General features: G+C 34.0%; 1 protein-coding gene and 1 long non-coding RNA gene across 5 annotated transcripts in view; one reads left to right on the forward strand and one right to left on the reverse strand.

Moving 5' to 3' along the window:
• Window positions 1–3,416: 3,416 nt before the first annotated feature.
• Window positions 3,417–3,952, reverse strand: LOC126971049 (uncharacterized). Its single transcript, XR_007730801.1, has 2 exons — window positions 3,827–3,952; window positions 3,417–3,744 (listed from the first exon to the last, which is right to left on the reverse strand). It is a non-coding gene; the product is annotated as an uncharacterized LOC126971049 (long non-coding RNA).
• A 493-nt stretch (window positions 3,953–4,445) lies between these two features.
• LOC126970983 (protein DEK) overlaps window positions 4,446–24,645 on the forward strand; it is a 36,320-nt gene continuing 16,120 nt past the window's right edge. Inside the window, exons 1-8 of one of the 4 annotated variants that reach the window (XM_050817148.1) lie at window positions 4,446–4,588; window positions 6,450–6,597; window positions 17,875–17,966; window positions 19,180–19,278; window positions 19,790–19,905; window positions 20,962–21,097; window positions 22,060–22,188; window positions 22,860–23,022. In XM_050817148.1, the coding sequence (XP_050673105.1) occupies window positions 4,547–4,588; window positions 6,450–6,597; window positions 17,875–17,966; window positions 19,180–19,278; window positions 19,790–19,905; window positions 20,962–21,097; window positions 22,060–22,188; window positions 22,860–23,022 (925 nt within the window). In that variant the 5' untranslated portion in view covers window positions 4,446–4,546. The remainder of the gene's footprint in view (window positions 4,589–6,449; window positions 6,598–17,874; window positions 17,967–19,179; window positions 19,279–19,789; window positions 19,906–20,961; window positions 21,098–22,059; window positions 22,189–22,859; window positions 23,023–24,645) is intronic. The other 3 variants (XM_050817149.1, XM_050817150.1, XM_050817151.1) reach the window with 3 other exon arrangements.

Genomic DNA, 24,645 nt, shown 5'->3' on the forward strand with positions numbered 1-24,645 from the left:
AAGCAAAAGTTTTTCTCCGAAACTGCAAGAAACAAATTCACCATAAAAATGAAGGTGATTGTATATCTATATTTAGTACGTACGTTTGCACAAGCCTAAAGTTTTTTTATAATAGAGGATTTTGGCTTGAGAGTATGTCAATGCTATATACAAATAAAAAAGAATAGGCATAAAAGGCATTTATTTTCTCAAAATTGATTCCTTTAGAATTATTTTTGATGTAATTTCTAATATACTAGATACTTCTATCGCTTCGGAAACAAATGGCGCTCTGAGAGAGAAGAAGTGGCGCAAGAAACTCTCTCAGCATTCTTTTTTTGCACTCTTTTTAATAAAAATATACAATATTGTACTTTCATTGCTATTTCTATGAAATAATCATAATGTATTCTCAGGCTGTCCGATCACATATATATTCAGCTGTGGAGTAATAGGATTTACGACAGAGCCATTTTTTTATAAAACTTTTAAATTTATTTATAGATTTATCTAAAGGTGTACATTTACCCTTCAGGCTATTATGTATCTTATGAAGCCTACTAGAATTAGTTACAAGCAATCCCTTATTTCTAGTGTTATAATAATGAAAATCACTATTAAGAGCAAAAAGGTGAGGATTTTTCTGAACGTATATTAAGTTTTCATAATTGTACTGAGAATAGTCAGAGAACAGTCATAATATTAATTTCTTGAAATTTTTCTTTGAGAGACAATGTAATGCAAAACTAAAATATACAAAAATAGTTGAATAAAAAGATGAAACCTGACTCAAGTGTCATTTGTGCAGTGTACAGTGTGCAAAAAAGTTGTTGTTTCCATTGTACTTTCTCCGACGAAAACGATTAAGATTTTTATTTTAAACGTCTTATTCATATAATTTATTAAATGTATCGGTTTAACTTGTAGTTTTCATTCAATTTATTTTAAAATAAAACAGGAAAAAATAGGTATAATAAAATAAAAATAAAAAAGTTGTCTAAAAATTAGGTTTAAAGATATTTATTTCTCATTAAAACAATATTGTCAGTTACATGAGAACATAAAAATATGATGTAATAATTTATCCGCCGTTCTTTACATGTTCAGTACATACATATACATTATAGTACTTATTTTTCTTCACAAAATTTTTGATTACACGCTTTTACAGGTCACTGTCACATAACAAACAATTTCAGACATGTGTTTTATAAAAACTTTGAAACAATATAGTCTGATAACTCACGTTTAAATGTTTTTCACGACTTAATCTTTTTGAGAGATGAAGGTAGACTATTAAAAAGTTGTGCGCCCTCGTTAATAAACATACGCTTGCCGTAATTTGTTCTTGTCTTAGGTAGTATCAAGTAGCTGGCTCGTCTCGTGCTGCGTTTAGACGCATGTTTAGTTTGGGTGAGTAAGATTGATGTATGGATGGAATTATGTAGAATTTTTTGTATCAGTATACATGTATGGTATGTGTTAAGTTGTTTTATGTTCATGAGGTTAGTTTGTTTGTATATTTTAGAAGTAGGTGTTAAATAAGCGAAATGAAATAACATTTTTATGAGTCTATTTTGTATTGTTTGCAATTCAGCTAACTTGGTTTTTTCAGCACTGCCCCATATTTCAATTAGATATGTAACGTGTGATTTAACTAATGAATTATAGATAAGTATTCTAACTTTGCGGGGTATCGAACAAACTATGCCACGAAGTGAACCCGGCAGAGAAGAGAGTTTCATTTTAACATATTCAATATGGGCGCCCCATGTCAGTTTAATGTCCAATAGTAATCCCAGATATTTCTCAACGTGCTTTTCTGTTAAGGGAACATCATTTACTTTTCAGGGTTTATAGGGAGGTATTGGTTTGTTCTTCGCTCTAAAGATAATATAAGAAGTCTTTGTACCATTAATTGTAAGTAGATTTGATTGTAACCAATTGGAAAAAACATTAATATCCTTTTGTGCATGTTGGGTAATGTCATTCATGGAAGCCCCAAAATAAAAAAGACAGGTGTCATCTGCATACAAGGTTATATGACCATGTAATCCTATATTAAAGATAGCATTTATATAAATTGAGAAGAGTATTGGGGCCCCCAATTAAAAAAATATACCTACCCCTTATCATTTAGGGGTATGAAATATACAAAAATCATAAAAATACAAGGTCTTTTAAGCTAGGTACGGTACCCTAAATTTAATTTAAGTAAAATTTGTCATATGGGGTATCAATGTTTAATGGCACAAGCTAAAACAGATTCTTAATTATTTTTATGATGTACAGTTTTTGTTCCCTTTCTTATAAGTGTAGGTAACTAGGTATCTTATAATATGTACGGCACCTTCAGTGGGCGAGTCCGATTTGCAGTTGTTCGTTTTTTCAAAACTTTAAAAATTCCGGCAGGCATACCGTACCGTTCGATGGACCCACCGGACCATCTGACGGTAACACCGTACCATTCCATAGACATACCGGACCGTCCAACGTGAGTTGTCCTTTCGGTAAATCCAGCCGCACTGTACGTTGGGAGCAGCTTACTGTTCGATAGTTCCCAGAAAGGTTCTCAGCCGCATTAAAACTATAGGTACTAAGGCCAACGAGACGAGATAGAGAATGTAAACAATTGTACAGTTACATTGCGATAGCGAGCAATTATTATCTCTGTCTCTATTACTCGTACGGAGTAATGGCGTCAGTACTCAGTTGGTTGACGACAGCTGTCGTAGTATGTTAATTTTATCTACATTCTTTATCTCGTATCGTTGTCCATACTATACATACCTACAAAAAAACGAATTTAAGTGCTTTGCTCAAAGAGAATTTAAATACTGCGTGTTATGTAATGGTTGATGGATACTACTGAGAATGTATAATGCTTTAATGACGCATGCAGTAATTTGTTTGAAATAGATAAGTACTTTAAAAATTTTAGAAAAATTGAATCAGGTACTTTAAATGAAATTTACAACCATGAATTAGTGTGATTAGGTAGACAACCAACCGTAGGATTTTTATTTCTATTATTGATATGTTGTATTATAATAGTTTTGTTGAAACTTTACAATATCCAAATAATATAAAGTATTTTATCAGTTAGATGCACCTTTGCTCCAGATGCCAGCAAGTACTCATCTAGCAATAAACAAGCAAATCCCATTGCCAATCAATATAGTCTGGCTAACGAAAGCTGAACGTAGCACAAGGCGGCTAATACAAAAAAACTTCATAAGGTTAACACCTAATTTTTATACTTTTTAGGACTTTTGTAGGACTAAATAATTTTTATACTTTTTTTGTTGATAATTCCTTACCGGTTTTTATGTAGGAATGGTTTTGATTTTTCAATTTATGCAGTCAGTTATTACATAATTCTTGTACACACAAACCACTACACAGCTAAGATGAGCATAGAAATAAAAGCCATAAAAGAAGATATACAGACTTAATTTATTATAAACAAAAGCTGATTCTAATATTTCAATTTCCATAGATTCGTCTGAACTACTACTGGAACTATTATCCTGCACAATTATGATCAATGGTTCTAGCTCTTCTAATATTCCATCCCCCGTTTTGTTCTAAACATCAACATGAAGAATATGATCTGTCATTGTCTTGAATGTTCTGGTGTTGTATTTTCAAAAGCAACTTTTATGACTGTTTCCATTTGAGCTGCTGAAATGTATGTTTCGTCTAGCTATATTATTTATTTTCTTAATCGCAACTGTCGTCAAGATTATATGACTTGTATATGAGCTATATGAAACACATGAAACATAAAACTTTTAATTACTTACTAATCTTAAATCAAGTATCAAATTCATTTCACCGTACGAACCTACGAATTCAGTCTAAACAATTGTTTTTTTTTGCCACAACATTGCTTCCTTCTCTTCTTGTTCTTGCTTTAATTTACTAAACATATTAAATATCACTCGCCGCACTCCACTTCTTATCGTTTTACTCATGTTCGCTTAGAAATATTCAAGAAATTCAATGTAAACAAACTCCGATGTGACAGCAAAATACAACAGATTGATTGACATTGTCATAATGATAGTTTATTTATTATTGCCATTCATATAAGTTCAGCCTTCATTAGGCAGACTCTAGCTTAAGATGCTTGGGCCATTGGGCCATACTACTCTTACTAACTTCTTACTCGTCCCTAATTTATTATATTAAAATAAGAAAATGTGTATTTTACCCTATTCCTCCACCTCTTTTAATGATATCTTAGCATACAATATATGGTTTATACCTTGTAGATAGGAAGACTTAATTTCATACGTCTCTAATTTCGATATCATCGCTTGTCTTAAATGTACACTTGAAGTTGAATAGTTAATATTAAAATAATTACCATTTTTTTTTTTTTCACTGCTAGCTATACCAATTCTGTTAAAAAAATAAACATTCAAACGATATAACTTGCGCAGACTCTCTCACTTAGAAAACTATAGGCATAAATTTTTGCTCTGGCAATACCAGTGCTTGCATTTGTGTTGTCTGAGTTTGAAGACGCTTGGAATTTGCTTTCAATTTCTTCGTAGGAAAAATGTCGGGTGATACCGATAAAGCAAAAATCAGTGATAATCAGGTATAGTTGTGTAATTTACATTAACAAATATTTCCCTTATATTTCTGTGCGTCGTTTAAAGACAATTACAATGGTGAAGTGATGTTATTTCCGTGTTATATCACTAATGTTTGACTGCGTCTCAACATGGCTGACAGAAGGTTTGCTTCCCGCTAAACGCGGGAACTACGCCACGGAGGGTTGTGAAATTAGTGATTTGTTTCGATTTTAAATGGCAAATGTAGTCGTAACCAGTTAATGAAACTGATTGTAATGAGATAATTTTTAGTTTTTCGCCTATTTTACACCCCCGCCCCTTTGCATTTAGCTGCAGGGTCTTTGTTAAAATGTGCACGATTTACTATGACATTGATAGGAAAATCCGCATGACCTTGGTATATAATTTCTTGCGAATTTAATATTTGGAGGTATATTAATTTGTTGTTACTACACTGAGGCGCGAACTCGCACCGCTGTATTTGCGTTCCATACGCGACAGGCGATGTAAATAAAAGAAAGAACTTAGGTTTGGCCTCATTGGTTTCGACCGCTTTTTTCGTAGTAACTTTTTTTTATCGGTTTCTAGAAGATGTATGGCGCAGTTTATTACACACAACGCAATTTGCTTCTTAATTGATGACCTTAACATTTGACCAATTTTATATCGCAAAATATGCATACATACTTAGATATTTGAATCAATGTGCATATATGTTATATATGATTAGCATGTAGGTATATAAATATATATTGAGAATGTTGTTGACACATTGTTCTCAACCTTACTGTGGATATAATAAGATTCAAACTTATTTAGCAAAGTCAATAGATTTTGCTAGTAAGTACCTGATACCAAGCATCTTTCTACTAATTCACTTATTTTTCATTATATTTCAATATTCCAGTATGTTCTAAGTAACTTTTATTAAAAACTTAAATAATATTAGAATACTGTCTGAAATAGCTTTGAATTACTTTCATAGCCTTATATCTGCTTAGAGAAAAAATATATTATTCAAGAAAATTTCAAAACATAATATGTAATTAATATTATTTATTATTTTAAAATATTAACACGATGGATGATAATTGATTGATTAATGCTCAAGCACTTAACTACAGGGTATGGCATTTCTTGCTGATCTTCCACAATGCTATAATCATCATAATGTAAATTAGATGAAACCTACATTCAAGCTAGCGTTATAATATTATGTTACTTTTATTCGTCAGATAGAAGTAATAAAATCTTTGAGATTTTTCAATGGTACCAACTAAAACAACAGTAGTACTTAAAAGTATAAAGATCAAAATTGTAAAAGATAATCCTAGATGTAATTGAGTATCTTTAGATTACAGTCATCAATTGTAATTACCTATCAGAACAAACCTAATATGGACTCAGGTCCATTTTCTAGAACTCATATCAATATACAATCCACAACCAACTGTATTGGCTACTAATAATGATGCTCTGATTAAATCTAAAAATACTAAGTAATTATAAGTATTATTAATAACTTTATATTAAATGAAGATATTGGAAAATTTATCGAAGTAGGTGCTACTTTGCGGAAATCCATAATTATCCAAGTGTTTTGAGTTTTCTTTAGTGTCAATTCTGCCAATATTTGTCCTTAAACTCAGTCTCGTGCCAGAGTTTGGTGTCGTGTAGAGGCGAAACTCATGACGAATTGTTTAAGGGCAAATATTGGCAGAATTAACACTAAAGAAAACTCAAAACACTTGGATGAAGATATTGGACCAAGTGTCTAAGGAATAAAACTTAGAAGACTTTATTGAAGCTTACCTGTGATGTGCACACAAATGTTATACTATCATTTTATTTGTATGGATAAAAATACATAAATTTTTTATTCAGGATGAAGACAAAAAGTCAGTGGCAGATGACGGCCATACAACAGAAGATGAGTCATCCCAGGATTCAAAGGGTGAGTTGGTGTCAGAGGCCCACGGTGAGCCAGGTAACGCGATAGTAGATCAACCAAACCATGAGGAGCCCCCACCAGGTCAGATTTGTTCAGTATCAGCCCATCATGAGTGTTCATCTACATTGCTACTAACATGGGTTCCATTGCCTGCCAGACCAATAATCAATACCCAAAAATTCAACATATTATCTCAATATATAAAAAATCTTATTCATAAACACAGTTACTGCCAACTTTAAAATTTACCTGTCATGTAATTCTGTAGTGACAAAGGTAAAAAGACAAAAAGTTTTAACTTTGGAGAGACTATAAACACCATGTTTAATAATTAGACAGGTAGTGTAGACAGTAAAGTTGACAACCTATCACTTGTGAAGTTGGTTAGTAAGAAAATATTCTTGCAGTTAAGTAAAATTGTAATCTTTTCATCACATTAAGTGCAAAATAAATTAACATGCTAGGGAATAAAATACTCTATGAACTATAATAAGTAAAAAAAAATATAACAATAAATAATTAAAAAATAAAACTAAATAAAAAATTAATTAAACATGCAAATCTAAGAAAGTTTATACAGCTACCATTACTGAAATACAATAGCCTTGCCAATAGATAGACATTTTGACTAGTATAGTATTTTTCAACATAATTTTCATGACATTCAAGACATTTAATTAATGATCTGCTTGTAAGTGTTCATATTATGTCTAGTACCAATAAAATACAATATTTTCATAACAAACAGAGTTATCCGTTCAAACTCCTTTTTGAGAATTTATCTGAATTGATACTGATTTAAGAAAGTAAATAATGTACTCAATAGTGTGGCAAATTTAAAATATTCCCCTCTTGTTCGTTACATTAAAAATAACAAAAGGAATAAAAAAAACTCCTCTTTCAGAGTCTCATCAACTACAGGGATGTGATGTGGCGTTTGTGAACCGTCAGTCACTTTATCACATGTCAGACCATAGCAACGCCTTGGGTACAAATTGTTCCATGCTTTGTTCATAGCAATACTTGATTTGTATTTCCAGTATCATGATCTCAAGGTTATAAACAATAAATGTAAGGTTACAAATAGAAGTACAGTAAACGTGTAGCCCTTTCAAGTGTTGGTAGTCACTACATAGCACACCTTTTAAATATGCTAAATGTTTTTGTGATTCAAATTCAGTTGAGGACAGTTTTAAATGTAATTTTAGTACGGAGTTGGCTTGAGTCGAGCATCTTGAGTTATATTCTATTTTTCCTACTGTGGCTTTTGCAGTAGGGGCGCAACAATTCAGCCAATGTAATGTTTCTTTAGACCACCAAGCTTAGAGTATGCTATTTGATTTAGTTAACGAATTTACTAGTGTTTATGGTAGTGATTGGTGCCAAGATTGAAGAGTGCCAAAGTTTTATTTTTGAAGTTATACTTCTTTAGGCGCGTTATGAAAAAATATTGAGAGAGAAATTTTAAGATGCGCAGGCATCACTGTAACACAAAAGTAACAGGCTGAAGTTGGTTCCTAAAATTTTCTGACATTTGCGTCATTCGTTTTTTTTTTGGTTTCTTTGTCCATTATTAGGACTGGCGAAGGGTTCAAGCCCATTCAGCCGTATTCATTATTTAATAATTAATTGTCATCTTTGCAAGATTTTTTTTCATTATACCTGAAACAAGTATACATGTTGTTTGTTAATATAATCAATATAATATAATCATAATATTAATTGAATAAAACATTTATTGTGTTAGTTATAATATCTTGAGTTGTTATGTTTTGATTGTCGACTGAGGGGCGCCGGTAGTGACGTGACTGATTAAGCATCCAGTGTCAACACAACTTTTACGCTAGTGTCTTAATGACTTAAAATATAAAAGTGTATAGACGATCTGACAGCCCGATAATGAGTGAATATATTTGCTTTGTCACTGTGTGCATTAGCGGGTGGTTTAACATTTAAAATACTGAGAAGCTAGAGAAGTTCTTCTCTCCTAGAATTAGAGAGATTATGGGAAAATGCGTTTTTCCAGAAAATAGCTTCGACCATAAGCCAAATACCCCAAGCTAATTCCAAGTACTAAGTAAATTTCATACGAATTGATATACAAATGAAATTTGTAATATCTAATTTACATAATAAGTGATGAAAATATTTGAATTTATTTTCGCAAAATACAAAATAGATCCTCATCAAAGGATTTAATTTTTTTTTAACAAAGAGAATATTATTAATACCTACACGTATAGATTTTGAAACTTAATATTTCTGGAAACTAGTAAAAGTTTTACTATAATGTCCCAATTGGTCTGGCAAGTGCAGTTTCCATTTGTTTTTGTCTAACAAGTTCGTTTTGCTTATTAACGTGTGGGCTTTTCTGGAGCATTTGTGCATTCAAACAGGTAAGGTGATAAATAAGTGTGTGAATAACAATTAAAATAAATCTATATGTTTTCACTAAAGACTTTTAGGGATTAACTTAACAAAATTTTAAGTATTTTTGCGGTCAATTTATGAAGTGAATAAACAGTACGGAGAGACAGTGATACTACCAGGTTACACTTATTCTGGATCTGACGTCACATCGTCGCTTTGAAAATAATATTATCGATATATATAAAAATCAATTGCTGTTCGTTAGTCTCGCTAAAACTCGAGAACCGCTGGACCGATTTGGCTAATTTTGGTCTTGAATAATTTGTGGAAGTCCAGGGAAGGTTTAAAAGGTAAATTTATATGAAAATGCTCAGAATTAAATAAAAACAACAAATTTGTTTTTCCTTTGATGTGTCCATACATAATTTCTATGAGAGAATTTATTGACGCACGGTTTGACAGTTCTGCTGTGAAACAATTTCATTATGACAGCAGGGTGCATATTTTGCGAAGTAATTTTTGATGTTATGATATATTATTGACAAATTCATATAAAAACATTATTTTATTTATTATATACAGAACAACGTCTGTCGGGTCAGCTAGTTATTAATAAATAAAAGGTGTTGTGTTGTGATACTGATTATTATTAAAATATTGATGACAACAAAGAGTATTTGTTTTAATGACAGAACTATTATAGCGACACAGAACAAACAGAAACTACAGAACTATTAACAACAAAAGTCAAAACGTAATAATGAAAACTTCAAAAGTAAAAGCAGTGATAGTGCGAAAATAGCACGACGTGTACTCAACGGTAATAAAACTGCAATTTGTAAACCGTACTGATGCAACAGGACGAGCGCTAGGGAGTGAAAGGGAAACGGGAGGAGGTATTTACGTTTAAGCAAGGTCCAGAGATAAAGTGCCCGTGTAGCTTATTTAAGAGAACTTTCTTGTTCTTTTTGTGAAATAAAAACAATCACAAATTTTTACTCGTTTCAGTTATTATTAAAGGATAAAATAGTAAATTTGAATTAGCTAGTAAGCTAGCTAGTGTGAGGAGTAAAAAATTAAAATGTAATGGTTAATTTCTACCACTCCACAGGTCGATACATGTAATAATAATTTATTTATATATATGAAATAATATTAGATACAAAAAATAATTGTAATCTTAAAACTTTTTGGGAGCTAGTTAGTAAAATTGTAAAAATGGGACCCTTACAGTAGATACCCTTTGGTTTTGTTTTGGTGTCTGTAAGTTTTTTTATTATTTTATATATAAATAATTAATATCATATAATTAATATATAAAAATATTATAATCAATATTAAATTATTTTTTTATAAAATCAATGACACATTATATACCTAATTTCAATGCAGTTTTACTACTTTATAGCTTTTACTACATGAACTCATGAATGAATCTTATTTAGGCATGATGTTAAGTGATCACCGCCGTCCAAATTATCTTGCAACACCAGAGGAATCACAGTTGCCGGCCTTTAAAGAAGGTGTAGGTCAACTAAAGTGAATGTTTTTCTGCACGTCATTCATCAGGGTAGGTTTTTTGTAAAAGATTGATCTGGTTTAATTAAACATTACTTACTAAGGGTATGTTCCGATATGCACTGCGATCACTGTAGTGTGTCGTCAATTTAGCATACTGTGAAGCCGTTCCTTTATACTGGTTACTGTTTGAAACGGAACGCAATCCCCTATACTGTCAGTCGCATTTTTTGACGCAGCATTCAAATGAGTGTATTAAAGTTTTCTAGTTCATTAAAAAAACTGTTGTTGGAGTACTGTCAAACTAAAAATATTAGGCGTATTTATGACGTCATATATTTCCCTATGGTACTGAGGCAGTATACTAGCAGTCCATAACGGAACGAATTTTTCTACAGTGATAGCACTGTGCAGTGCTCGCAGTGCATATCGGAACATACCCTATATTAACAATTTGTTATGTTTTTAAAGTGATAACTCTCATTTCTAGGATTAATACACAAATAAAATTTGAAAAACAAAATTTTATGAACGATGCGGGATTCGAACCCACGACCTCCGGCGTTTCGTGCCATTTTTGTTTTTCAAATTTTATTTGTTTATTAATCCTAGAAGTGAGGGTTATCAGTTTAAAAACATAACATATTGTTTAGATTTACAAGAGCGACATCTCAAGTCAATTTCCTAATATGCAAAATCTTGGGGTTGAGCAGGTTATCAACTGTAAAGTAGATCCTGTAGATGAAGCCACAACCTGAGAGTTGAACAAAGCAAACAGAATTTTATAACGAGGCGGTACTTGAACGGTTAGCTCAGTTGGTTAGAGCACCGGCACGGAACGCCGGAGGTCGTGGGTTCGAATCCCGCATCGTTCATAAAATTTTGTTATTCAAATTTTATTTGTGTATATATTACACACTGTGTGACCCAGTGACTGGGCTGCGTTATCGCCAAGCGAGAAATGTTTTAATAAGAGTCAACATCGGCTCAATACTGTACCCGCTGTCTCCGACCTTATCAGTACAGTTATTGTTGGGAGCGTATTATCGGCGATTCTTTTATTACATTCGCAGGTTGAGCGGCGATAAGTTCGCCAACAACAGCGTGTACGGTTTGATTTGCGTACGGCCGTCATGGGCAAGGACCGATAAGGAGATACAGACTATAATATATTTAATATCTGTTGCACTCGCTGCGTGCTATTTAAATGATAAGAATCTTAGTTAAATCTTTCGTAGAATTCCATTCCGCATTGTCAAAGCAAGTCTTGTTGGAAACAAAATAGAAGTACTTCCAACGTAAACAAAAGCTCTTTGAAATCTTTCGTCAACGCTATATGTTTCGATCTATTAATTATAACGGCAATGAGTCCATAATATTCTGACAGATCCCACGAGCTGGATTGAAGTTTTTCCACCGTTCTACGAATGTGCGGCTCAAAGTTAACGCCCGTAAATTAAATCTAAAGTTAATTCTTTATTTTGACTACTATGACCCCCTCAAATGTCTTAATACAGTCAGATATCTCGTATCTTTAAACGAGCAATTCTTGTAAATATATAATCTGAATCTCGGAAACGGCTCCAACGATTTTAATGAAATTTAGTATACAGGTAGTTTCGGGGGCGAGAAATCGGTATCCAGCTTTCAGGTTTCAATTTAAAAAAATGTAGTATTAATGTGAAACTGCTACAATAACATTACAATACAAAGGTAAATTTCGCCACTATACAGGGTGTCCCAAAACTCAACGATAACCTGGTACCGGGCGAGAGGCCAAGGTATACCAGTTATGAAAAAAATAAGAAAAAAAATCTATGTCACTTAGTCAAGCGATGTTAGACATTTTTCGAAAATGTTAAAAATTTGACACCCTTTGTCGCATTTTTAGGTACTGTGATCGCAATTTTCACAGTTTTACAGTGATTTTTTTAATAATGTTATCTCAATTAACAGTGCTATTAATGGTAACCACAAATTAAAGTAATAATCATTGTTAACTAAGTAAAATAAATTAAATTTTGACGAGTTATTGTTTATAAAATTTATGTCTGTCAACTTTGACACACTACGTTGGAAAAAAAATGTACTACACTACCTATGGCAAGTTTTTTTAAAAGATGGTCCATTTAGTCTAGGTTTCAAAATAGTACAACACTTGCCACTTTTCTTGCCAATAAAACTGCTATTTCGTATTTTTTGCGAAAGGAACTCATGGAAAATTTAATCAAAATAAAATGGTAAATTATCGTAACACTTTATTATCCTCCTAAAATTAAAGCAGATGCTCAAATTCTTACCCTCCAGCACGAATACAAGCTCTGCATCGCCTCAGAAATGACCTGTTCACCAGTCTTGCAAATCTCCTCGCATTGATTTCTTCTGATGCTGCATCAATTTTTAAGCGCAATTCTGTTACATTTTGAATTGGTTTTGAGTAGACCTTTTTTTTATGCATCCCCAGTAAAAAAAATCTACTGGATTCAGGTCTGGGGACCGAGGGGGCCTTGAAATTGGTCCAAGGCGTCCGATCCATTTACCGGGATATAATTCGTTTAAATATTCTCTTACAGGCCGGGCATAATGTGCTGGGCAACCAAAATTTTATTTATTTTACTTAGTTAACAATGATTATTACTTTCATTTGTGGTTACCATTAATAGCACTGTTATTTGAGATAACATTATTAAAAAAATCACTGTAAAATTGTGAAAATTGCGATCACAGTACCTAAAAATGCGACAAAGGGTGTCAAATTTTTAACATTTTCGAAAAATGTCTAACATCGCTTGACTAAGTGACATAGATTTTTTTTCTTATTTTTTTCATAACTGGTATACCTTGGCCTCTCGCCCGGTACCAGGTTATCGTTGAGTTTTGGGACACCCTGTATACAAGACTATAATAGCTCAGATGGGACATTGGGTGATCCGGAAAGCAGAAGACCCCGGTTCGAATCCAGATATCGTATTAGTTTTTTTTTGTTCAAGTTCTGTACCTTCTTAAAAATCCGAGCAAGGCTCGGTCGTCCGGATATTAATTAATATAATAAGTCGATACATTATTAGAAGATTTGACTTTTGCATTATAAGTAACAGAAGCCGAATATTCTCTGTGTGCAATGTGCAGTTCACACCAGCAGTTTATAGCCGTTCCTCCAATGCATCCAGCATACTGTTGTTGCTCCCTCGGACTCCGCGACCAACGACGTGCCTTTCTTTCGCATTACTGCATAGAAACAGTCAACACGGGATTCGGCAAACTTCGAAAGTATTGTTGTACTGGACCCGAAGGGCGCTGTACGATCTTTGCGTACAGTCAGTCCACAGGCTGCAGGTGTAATGAGGTGCAGTAGGCCCTAATGAGAGTAATCTTAACATCTGAAGAGCACCTTGCAAACCTACGGATCACGTTTCGTTCCCGCTCAATAACATATGCGTCATCCCTCAGGAAAGGTGTTACTAAATGGCCAAGATATTTAAATAGATCAACCGTTTCTTTCGTATTCCATCGAGCTTTATAGGTCGCATTTCTGTTACTTTTCTAGGCCTTCCCTGAAAGACCATGCACTTGCTGTTTTTAACGTTATAAATCAGCCCGTGTTCAGCTACATAGCCCGTCGTTGGCACGAGTCACGAGTCTTTTATAACAGTCCTACTTTTAAGGAGTAGTCACAGAAATGAAAGCGAGCCCTTCTTTCTGTCCAGAAAACAGCATATATATCCAAAAAGTGGGGAGACGATCAAGACGTTCAAATGATACGCCCTGCCTATTAAAATACACTGCCGCTGAGGATTCTTAAAACACTAACGGTATTAATCCAAAAAATAATTTAAACATGGCTTAGACACGCGTTTTGTTAAACAGTATCTAGCTATCTAAGCGAGCGACGTCTTAAGATTGACGCTAATTAAGAGAAAGACACAGATTTATAATATTTTTTTTAAACAAGTGTTCAATATATGATACTGTATAAATTTAACAATAGTACCAACGTGTATTACACAATATACAAAAACATGACATATCACGTGCATAACCTGTTTAATTAGTTTGAATGATCAACTGATACTGCTCGTGTTGAATGTTAACACCAGGAAAACAGAATTTGTTATGCCCACTACTCGGTAAGGTCGAGTTAGAAAGTCTTTTGTTGGGCGATATATTATATGCTTTTATATGAAATTCTAGAAAATGTACAAAACATTGTATTACGGAAATCAAAAGAATTAAATCATATAATATATTACTTTATTAATGACTAGCTGACCGGACAAATAAATTATTTTGTCATATAAATTATTTTTAGAGTTAGACCGCTTCTTAAACATTGCAACATTACTTTATTTTTCTAAAATAAGCGTAGCCTAAGTTACTCCTTACATCAGCTACCTGCCAATAAAGCTCCCGTCAAAATAGGTCCAACCATTTCAGAGACTAGCCGGAACAAACGTACAGACAGACAGACCAAAATTGTAAAATAAGTTATTTTGGTGTATGTACCGTATAAATATTCATATACATGTAGTAAAAAACGGTTATTTTTTAATATTACATTATATTAAATTACTAGCTGACCCAGCAAACGTATTGCCGATATTAAAATCGCGATACAAAAGTAACTGTTGATCGTAGATGGGTGAAAATTTGAAGTTGTATATATTTTTTAATACTGACTCATAATCAAACAAATTAAAAAAAAAGTCAAAAAATTTAAAAATAAATTTGGCGTCGACCACCCTTAACATTTAGGGGGATGAAAAATAGATGTCCGATTCTCAGACCTACCCAATATGCACTCAAAATTTCATAAGAATAGGTCAAGCAGTTTAAAAGGAGTTTAAATACAAACACCGCGACATGAGAATTTTATATATTAGATATTTAAAAAAAGAAGCCCTTTGATTTTCTTGCATCTGTTCTTCTCAGGTTTGAAGCAGGTATGTATTTTCGTAAGCGTGGTAGTATTTGACGTTCAATGAGTGATTTAATAAATCTCATATTTAATAAATAAATATACATTATAAACTTGAATATCAATGATGAGTCGGAATAGATCAGCTTAACTGGTCTTCGTTAATTATTCCGACAAACATAAACATGGCCTCGTGATCTCGTAAAAATATTACTGATTTAAAGTATTAAAACACGTTTCAGGTATATGTAGGCGAATTTGTGTTATCTTATTTTTTGTAAGTATGATATTCAAACTCAAATATTTTTATTCAAAATAGGATGTGAAATCACTTATTGAAAGTAAAAAAAAAAACTACCACCCATTCCAAAATGAATGCCTCAGCCCTGAGAAGAATGGGCGCAACAATCTCAGCGGGCTTTTTTGTTTTACAATTAAAGTAACATTTACAAAGTAACATTGTACAATTAAACTTATTATTTAATAGCCTGAGGGCGGTCGCTCCATTCCCAATCTGTGGTATCATTAAGAAAGTCATTTATGTTATAGTAACCTTTACCACACAAACGCTTTTTAACAATTCTTTTGAATAACGTAATACTTTTGTTTTGAACGTTTTCTAGGATCTTGTTGTAAAATCTCCCCACAAAAGACTTACTAACTTGACTTAGCCGAGTAGTAGGCATCATCAGTTTATGTCTGTTCCTGGTGTTAACATTATGGTTATGACAGTTTCTGGCAAATTCACTTATGTGCCTATGAACATACATTACATTATCAAGAATATATTGAGAAGCAACAGTCAAGATGTTAATTTCTTTGAATTTTGCTCTCAATGATTCTCTAGGACCTAGGTTATAAATAGCGCGAATAGCCCTCTTCTGCAGCACAAATATTGTATTAATATCGGCAGCGTTGCCCCATAGCAATATACCATAGGACATAATACTATGGAAATAATCTATGTCAGTTAATTGTCTAATCTTTTTAACCGCGTATGCTGCAGAACTAAATCTGTTCGCCAATCCTTCAATATGGGGGCCCCATTGTAATTTGGAATCTAGAGTTATGCCCAGAAATATAGCAGATTCCACCGGTTCTATCACCTCTCCGTTTAACAAAACATTTGCATTTACATTTTTGACATTTGGTACGGTAAATTTAATGTATTTAGTTTTCTTGCTATTTAACAAGAGAGATAGAGCAACAGCCCACGACGGTCAGGCCTTTGTTATATTATAAAAGCTGAAAGTTCTACTATGCATCTCCTCTGTAGAGGTAATAACGACCAGCGACTATAGAGTTTAGATTGTGGTTACTTGGGCAGGTAACATGTATTAAAGGTGGATAAAATAGTACGTAAAATTCGTTAAATTATAATACTCAGGTTTTTTATTATATTTTTTTATATTTTTAGAAATCTCGTCTATTAATTATTATTATTTCACTGTGATTGGGGATGTTTCGCTTAAATTAAATCGAACAGCTGTCGAGATGAGTACGATAACTGCGCCTTTACCATTCGTTTCAGTAGAGTACTATCACCATATTATGCTAATTTACCTACAGATAGCTCGCGAGTTGAATGCAGAGTTCAGGAATGCGATAGTGCTGCGACCTAAGTATAATTGATGACCATATTCATGAGTGTGTCGATAAATTAAAACAATGCTTTAAGTTTAGCAAATACATTAGGAACGAATAATATTTTTTTTATCATCATCAAATGTTGTTCTGCCTTATACACACATATTTAATTCAAATATACGGGCTTGCGATGAATAAAAAAACTCGTTTCTTTTGGAACTTAACCTGACCGACTCGGAACAGTCATTATAAAAAATAAAAAAATAAATCAGGATTGCAATTTCAGTATATATACTGTGTTGATTCGCGATTGTGTGAGTCACCTTGAGACAAGATGTTATAATATCAGAAGCCTACTTATTTTACTAAAAATACCGCGCCTCTTTACCTCAGTCAGGGCCTGAGGTAAAGAGCGGGAGCACCTCCCCCCGCTGTCCGCACGCGTCGTCTGGCGCGCCTGCTGCGTAGTGCTGTGCCGTCCTAGTCAGTTAACGTATTAACGCTTAATCGCATGTTATTTTGTTTTTAAGAATGCCCGAGTCCATCAGGTTCCTTTCCAAAAAAAAAAACGTTAAGCACGAGAAATGGCGAAAAATATTTTAGACATGTGTGTTGAAGAAAGGCAGGACAAAAATTTGAGTTTTAATTAATAGGTTAAAATGGTAAATTTGCAGCATTGTTTTAATTTATCGTCACACTCATGATGATGGTCATCAATTATAATTAGTTCACAGCACTATCACATTCATGAACTCTGCATTCAACTCATCTGTAGGTACAATAAAAACATTCTTAACACTTCCTTGAATGAAATGATAAGTTAGGACAAAGCCGAATATAAAGTTCTCAATGTAAATAGACGTTATTTATACTTAAGGTTAATACAAGAGCTAGTTTGATTGCGCACTAATAGGCCCGTACTATAGCGACTAATACTATCGATATAGTGTGAAATGTTTTTTACTCAGGAGATTCGAAAACGACTGCGAATGGCAAGGATGATCCCGGTGATGACTCGAAGGACGGCAAGGATTCAAAGGAGGATGGAGAACTGAAAAAGGTGAGTAGTTATAACTTTTTACGTCACGAATCATTATCATCAGAGGTGGTGGATGTCATTTTAAAAAGGAATTTGTTTTCAAATATTTTCCTTGAGCGCTTTCAGTAAGAAGAAACGGCGCAAGAAACTCCTTTTTTATGCTCTCGTATGAAGAAAAGCATCAACAATAAACAAACTTCTTAGAATACATATCTCTTAGAAATAATTTTTAATTAACCTTAGTCTTAGCATATTTATACACGATGATATAAGAATACACGATTTATATTATTAGCAATAAGTATATTAAAACATTTTACAACAATACTAACAGCGATGAAGAAAAAATATATATATTATGGTAGTCTGAGGTAACTATGAGGTAGTTAACTAACTATGTGATAATTAACTAACTAATAACTATTAGTGGTATTACCAACAATTTTGAATGCTTGAATTCAACTATTACTAAAACACACGTGACGTAATAATAACGCGAGATATTAACATTAAGATATACTCAAATAAAAACGATTTTTTTGCCAAACACTGTTATAATGCAGAGTTTCATAATCACTTCAGCTTAAAGACGTCCACAAAGACAAAGGCCTCACCAAAATATCTCCACGACGATCGATCCTGCGCTGGCCTCTTTCAACCTATTCCGGCGATAATGACCAGAGCATCCATCTTGGGGGCCTACCAATACTGCGTCTTCCAGTAGGTGGTCCCCATTCGACTACTGAACTGTTCCAACGGCCATCACTCCTCCGAGCTATGTGCCCTTCTACAGCCACTTCAGTTTCGCAAAAATAGGGCTATGTCGGTGACTGGTTTACCTACGGTTCTCCTTATTTCTTCACTGTTTCGATGTTAGAGGGAAACTCCTAACATTTTTTATATACGCTCGTTTAAGTAGCTCACACGCGAACATGATGCAAGAATGTTTTGTTTTAGCAATTGAAATGTAATTATTTGCAAAATGATTAAAACCGTCAAGTTAAAGGGGCACCTGAAATCCTTTTTAAGTTTGAATATGCTGTTATTGGAACAGTTTTAACGGAACGTTTTGTCATTGCGTGGCGTTGAACTCAAAGCGCGGTCGAAACACAACTGTACGAAAACTCTGCCGAATAGACGCGTACGCAGACTTTGCTTCAGACAACTTTTGAGCGTAATTTTGAGTATAGTTGTTTCTTGTACGTCAATGTATTAACATGAAATTGTGATGCAGGAGGAAAATGGGGAGAGTCCTGATGAGAATGACAAAGGAGATGTGAAGGAGAACGACAAGGCAAGCAAGGCTGCAGCCAAGAAGAAACCCAAGAAGGAGGTATAGCATAATTGGTGTTACATTTATTGACAAACAAGCAGTTGCCTGCGACTTCGGTCGTGTTGATTTCATTTGTGTTTTAATCTGAATGTTGATTCTGATTTCGTTTGCAATAGAACATTATTATAATATGTAGTCCACCCAACGTAAGGTTTCGTCAGCCAGAGAAAAATCAAAATTGTTCCAACCAGTTCAAACGAAGTGCGCAGGCAAACACAAAAATTAAAGAGATTTTTTGCTAGGATATAATATTCATCTACATCAACAATTTTTTTTAAGCGTAACAGGGGTTTTTCTGGTAATCGAAATATTGAAAAATGATTTAAATATTATTTTATTGTATTTTGGTTTGAGCTAATGGCCTTGTTACCAGTTGTCTAAATGAATAAACCTAACTGTCATGGCTTAAAACACACATTACATTTCGAAAATGGTGGTATTTACTACCCGCTGGTCATTTGATTTTTCTACTTTGAAACACAATGTCATTCTTATGGTTTTTATTTAAAAGGATACAGAGGAAGAAGACGAGGAAGACGAAGAGATGGAAGAAGAAGAGGAGGAGGAGGAGGGCGAAGAGGGTGACGAGGAGGAAGAGAAGGAGAAGGCGAAGAAACCGAAAGAGAAGTAAGTGTAGCTATTTGAAATAAATATGTTCTGCAGCGACCTAGTTCGCATTAGGCTTTGGCACATAATAAACGAAGGCGAGAAAAAGTCAGGTTATATACAGGATGTAATCGTTAAATGTGACCAGGCGAAAAACTTTAAAAAAAAAGAAAAGAAAGTACGATACTCCTCTATCCGCAAGTCCTACAGCATGCCTATTTTTCGTGGTGGGGTGGGCGGCTAATCCTGCCATCCCATCTTCTCAAGGTAGTTTAGCCAACATATGATGTCACCCTCATGTCGGGGAGAGTCAGATATGTGTGACCGTCTCTTCTGCCTCCATGCAGCAGCTTTTTTTTATTTTTATTTTTTTTATGGAATAGGAGGACAAACGAGCGTACGGGTCACCTGGTGTTAAGTGATCACCGCCGCTCACATTCTCTTGCAACACCAGAGGAATCACCAGAGCGTTGCCGGCCTTTAAGGAAGGTGTACGCGCTTTTATGATATACCTATATTAAACAGATGCTTGTTAAAATGCCCGTTATTATATGAGATATTTTATAGAGCCTTGGGCGTGGGAGTTTTATATCAAATATTTTGTTCATCAATATCGCTCAAGCTGAGTAATGGACATTTTTCTTTCTTACTTGTCTAGTGATATCACGTACATAAAATACACAGGTGCAAAGTCAATGTAGAGCTCTCTCAAGTAAAATTACTACATCCTATAAATATTAATTACCTTATTCATAATAGTCTGCTAACTTAAAGCATTGCTAATTCTCACTCTGTCTTCTTCTATTGACCTAAGCGGCTGAATGAGAAAAAACACTCCTAAGCGGCTGTTTAAAGTCAGCGGACCATTATGAATAAGGGGGTATATGTTTAAATATTCATGAAAATTGGTCATGTAGATTTTGAGGTAGGCTGGACTTCTACAGAAGGATGATATTATTGATAAGGAAAATAAGAATAATTAGCGATTATTTTTGAAAAGATAGATATCAGTGCAAGAATAAGAAAAGTATGTCAGGTGATTATAATGTATATAAATTGATGTGTTTCCGAACTCAGAGCTAAGAAACCTCAGAAGAAAGCGAAGGAAGGTGAGGAAGATGGAGAAGATGACGAGGAAGGTGAAGAGGAAGGCGAAGAGGAGGAGGAGGAAGAAGAAGAGGAGGAGGCGCCTAAACCTAAACCTAGGAAAGAGGTAATTTTCATAATATTGAGTGGAAATAAATAGTACAATTGGTACGCAAATTTTTTTGTTTCTTTTATAGTATTAATTATTTTATGCCTCTTATAATACATAACGATAAGGCAAAGAACCACAGTATACAAATGTAGGTCTGTAAAGTACTGATTTCATATCTCCTCAGTGATTAATCACTCCATATTATAAAACAAGTCTGTCCGCCGCGTCTGTCTGTTCGCAATAATCTCATAAAATACTACTGCACCGATTATCATGCTGTTTTAACTACTGGATAGCGTGGTTCTCGAGGAAGGTTTTAGTATATAATTTGTTTAGATTTTTTATATTTGTGGGATGTATCGGGGAAAAAAAAGCGTTCTAGGAGAACTGGGGAATCCTTTGAAATATAACAAAATTGGTAGGATTGTGTATCTCTTAAGGATAACATACTATATCTATTTTAATTTTGCAATACGATATTAATTCTTATCATTTTATAACTACATATTATTATATCATTCAGGAATACGTTTTTGTTTCATTTTGAACTCATTAACTTTGATTACACATTTCAGATGGCTTTAGACTACTTTATTCCCGAATACTTACATTTTTCTTCTATTGCCAGAACAGTCTATCGGGTCAGCTAGTGTTAAAATAAAACAAACAGCGCATCATTTGCGCCCTTATATTATCGCCCCTGTTGACTGACCAAAATTTGAAATTTCATACAGGTAGAATGAAGTATTTTTTTAATGAAAATAAGGGACTAGACGAGCAGGATGTTCAACTGATGGTAATTAATGCACCCTGCCCATGCACACTCGTTTGCTCAGTAATTTCACTAGCTACGGCGCCCTTCAGACCGAAACACAGTTGCTTACACATTACTGCTTCACGGCTGAATACTTTAGCCGGCATCTTGTTAAAGTAGTAGTAGGTACTAAATCATTAAAATCAAATTTTTGTCCTAATAGCCAATGGAGCCTCCGGTGCCAATACCAGCCGGCAAGGGAATACCACTTGGTCACATCAGTAATGTTGAGGTGTCACTGTCCAGATTCAAGACACAAGATCAGAAGCTGCTGCATCAGTATTTATATGGAGTGAGTCAATATGTTTACTATCATTGTAACACATCATCATCATCAGCCGGAAGACATCAACTGCTGGACAAAGATTTCCACGACGATCGGTGATGCGCTATCCTCATCCAACCTACTCCGGCGATCTTGACCAGATCGTCGGTCCATCTTGTGGGGGGCCTACCAACTCTACATCTTCCGGCACGTCGTTAGTCGTCATTCGAAGGACTTTACTGCTCCAACGTCCATCTGTCTGTCGAGCTATGTGCCCTGCCTACTTTGTAAAAAGAGATGTTATTACTACCCACATCATTTGTAACACTTGTGGCAATTTGGAAAGTTTTAAGTAAGGTTTTCAAAAAATGTATCTGAAACTCATTAATGTTTATGTGTTAGTACCCTCAATATATTGGTAGGTGGTGTTCATATACTTCAGTCATTCAGCAACTTTGTATAACTTCCTTACGTGGTCGCATAAGACGGCACGAAGTAGGTGTCAGTGCCTACTCTAGCGGGGCGGATACTTGTTTTTATTAGGATTAGAAATTGATATAATGTAAAATTATTATGTGAATAATGTTTTTTTTTATGATTACGCCTAACCAGTCCTCTCCGTGTGTTTATTTAATATCGCCATCGTAACGCCACGTTGTATAAATACTGCCAATATCATGAAAAATTGTATTGTCCAGCAACTGTGCATGGACCGCAACGTAAAGAGGAATATCAAGAAGTTCAAGGGGTACGAGTGGTCTATTGGCTCGTCAGACTACAAGGCTAAGTTGGAAGAGACCGGCAAATTGGAGCCCAAGCAGCTCAGGACCATGTGCGAGATGCTGGACCTCGATAAGAAAGGTATGTAACACATTAACATGTTCCTTCTAACAGGTGATAGGAAAATGTTGTATGAAACATCCAGTTAAAGTGTCGACTATTCGTGTTTCTGTTTAACTTCTCGTCACTCTTGCGCTGAAATATTATCCTTTGACCGCGTTTCTACCTGCAAGAGAACTTCCGCGAGAAATGTCAAACAGTGTCTGACAGCAGCTTGCAAGTGTAAACCCCATTGCAAGTGCTGTCGCGACTAGTTGCGAAAACATGTCTGCATCGACTCGCGACAGATCTCGCTGCTTATCGGTCTAGTTTCGTATATCTCCCAGCAATTTTCGCCCGCACGGCTTGTGTTTTTGTTTAAATTGAAAATAATAAGTCATCGGCAAAGTCGTGAATGGTCTCGTGAAGAAACTATAAAGTTAATAGGATTTTATTAGTGTAATCCTTTTTTGTGGGACTAACGGCATGCGGATTATGAAAATCTAATTAAAAAAGCTGAGAATCAAGTCCGAAAAGTCGCAGCATCAAAATGAGTCTTTCCTTCGGTGATATTGAATCTCTGAAATGTGTGTCTTGTGACTTGTTTTTTTTATAACGTCACCAAGTTTAACTAAAATAACACTTCTAAATAAACTGCGGTCATACGAATAAAATCGAAATATTGTTGACAATTTTCCAGTTGTATTTCACGTAATAAAGTATGGTAACCTCTCGAACCCAAATTGATCTGTTTTTCTTATTTAACAACAAAATTATTAATGCAGCTGCTACACGTGCGTGTAAATAAAATCAAGAGAGCGTACACGAATAGTCTTGGAACTTGGAATAGTCGAGTTACTATACCAATATTATATTTACCTGGGAAGCAATAAAGGCATAAAACATAGTTTATTTTTTATAAGTATTCATCGTTATTCTATATAAACACAGAGGCCAGTAAGACATGAGATTTTGTAAGCCGTACTGCCTAAGTAATGCGCGTGCGGAAAGAAAATTTCCAAAACATGCAGTAACCAATGATTAATACAAAGAGAAGCTATAAGTACTGATGAAGTATTAATTATCTTGTTAGTCATACGATATTTTATATTATGCTGTACATATACTACAATGATGGCAAACATTCCCAGAATTCATTTTTTTCCATGTATTATTTAGAAGTCTCTGACGTATTTCCTTCTACTCCATCTCGGTGCAACCTAAACATATGCTAAATATTAAAATTTAATTACATAAAATATGCTTGTCTTTATTTAAAAATTAATGCTTATATTTTAGTTTAACTGAAATTTTACACATATTTGTTAAATAATAATTAGCTTGTACCTAAGAGACAATTAAAACTATTAATTTGAATTCATTGTAGTATCTCTTGTTACATATCATTACCACAACCCTATTATAACGTTTTGCTTACTTACACCCTTATCGCATCGATGCATGGAAAAGAGCAATACTTGAATACAATTTATAAAGATTAAATCTATTTCGATAAAATTATATCGATATGGTACATACATGCACTTCTTAGTAGCAAGATATTTTTATTGTTTACATAAATTATTCTAACATAAGTCATATCGATTAAACGTGAAGGTAAATGAAGCTTATGTCGAAATATTATGGATAATTTTTAATTTTATA

The sequence above is a fragment of the Leptidea sinapis genome, chromosome 22, assembly GCF_905404315.1.
Source record: "Leptidea sinapis chromosome 22, ilLepSina1.1, whole genome shotgun sequence".
In the NCBI taxonomy this organism is placed as follows: Eukaryota; Metazoa; Arthropoda; class Insecta; order Lepidoptera; family Pieridae; genus Leptidea; species Leptidea sinapis.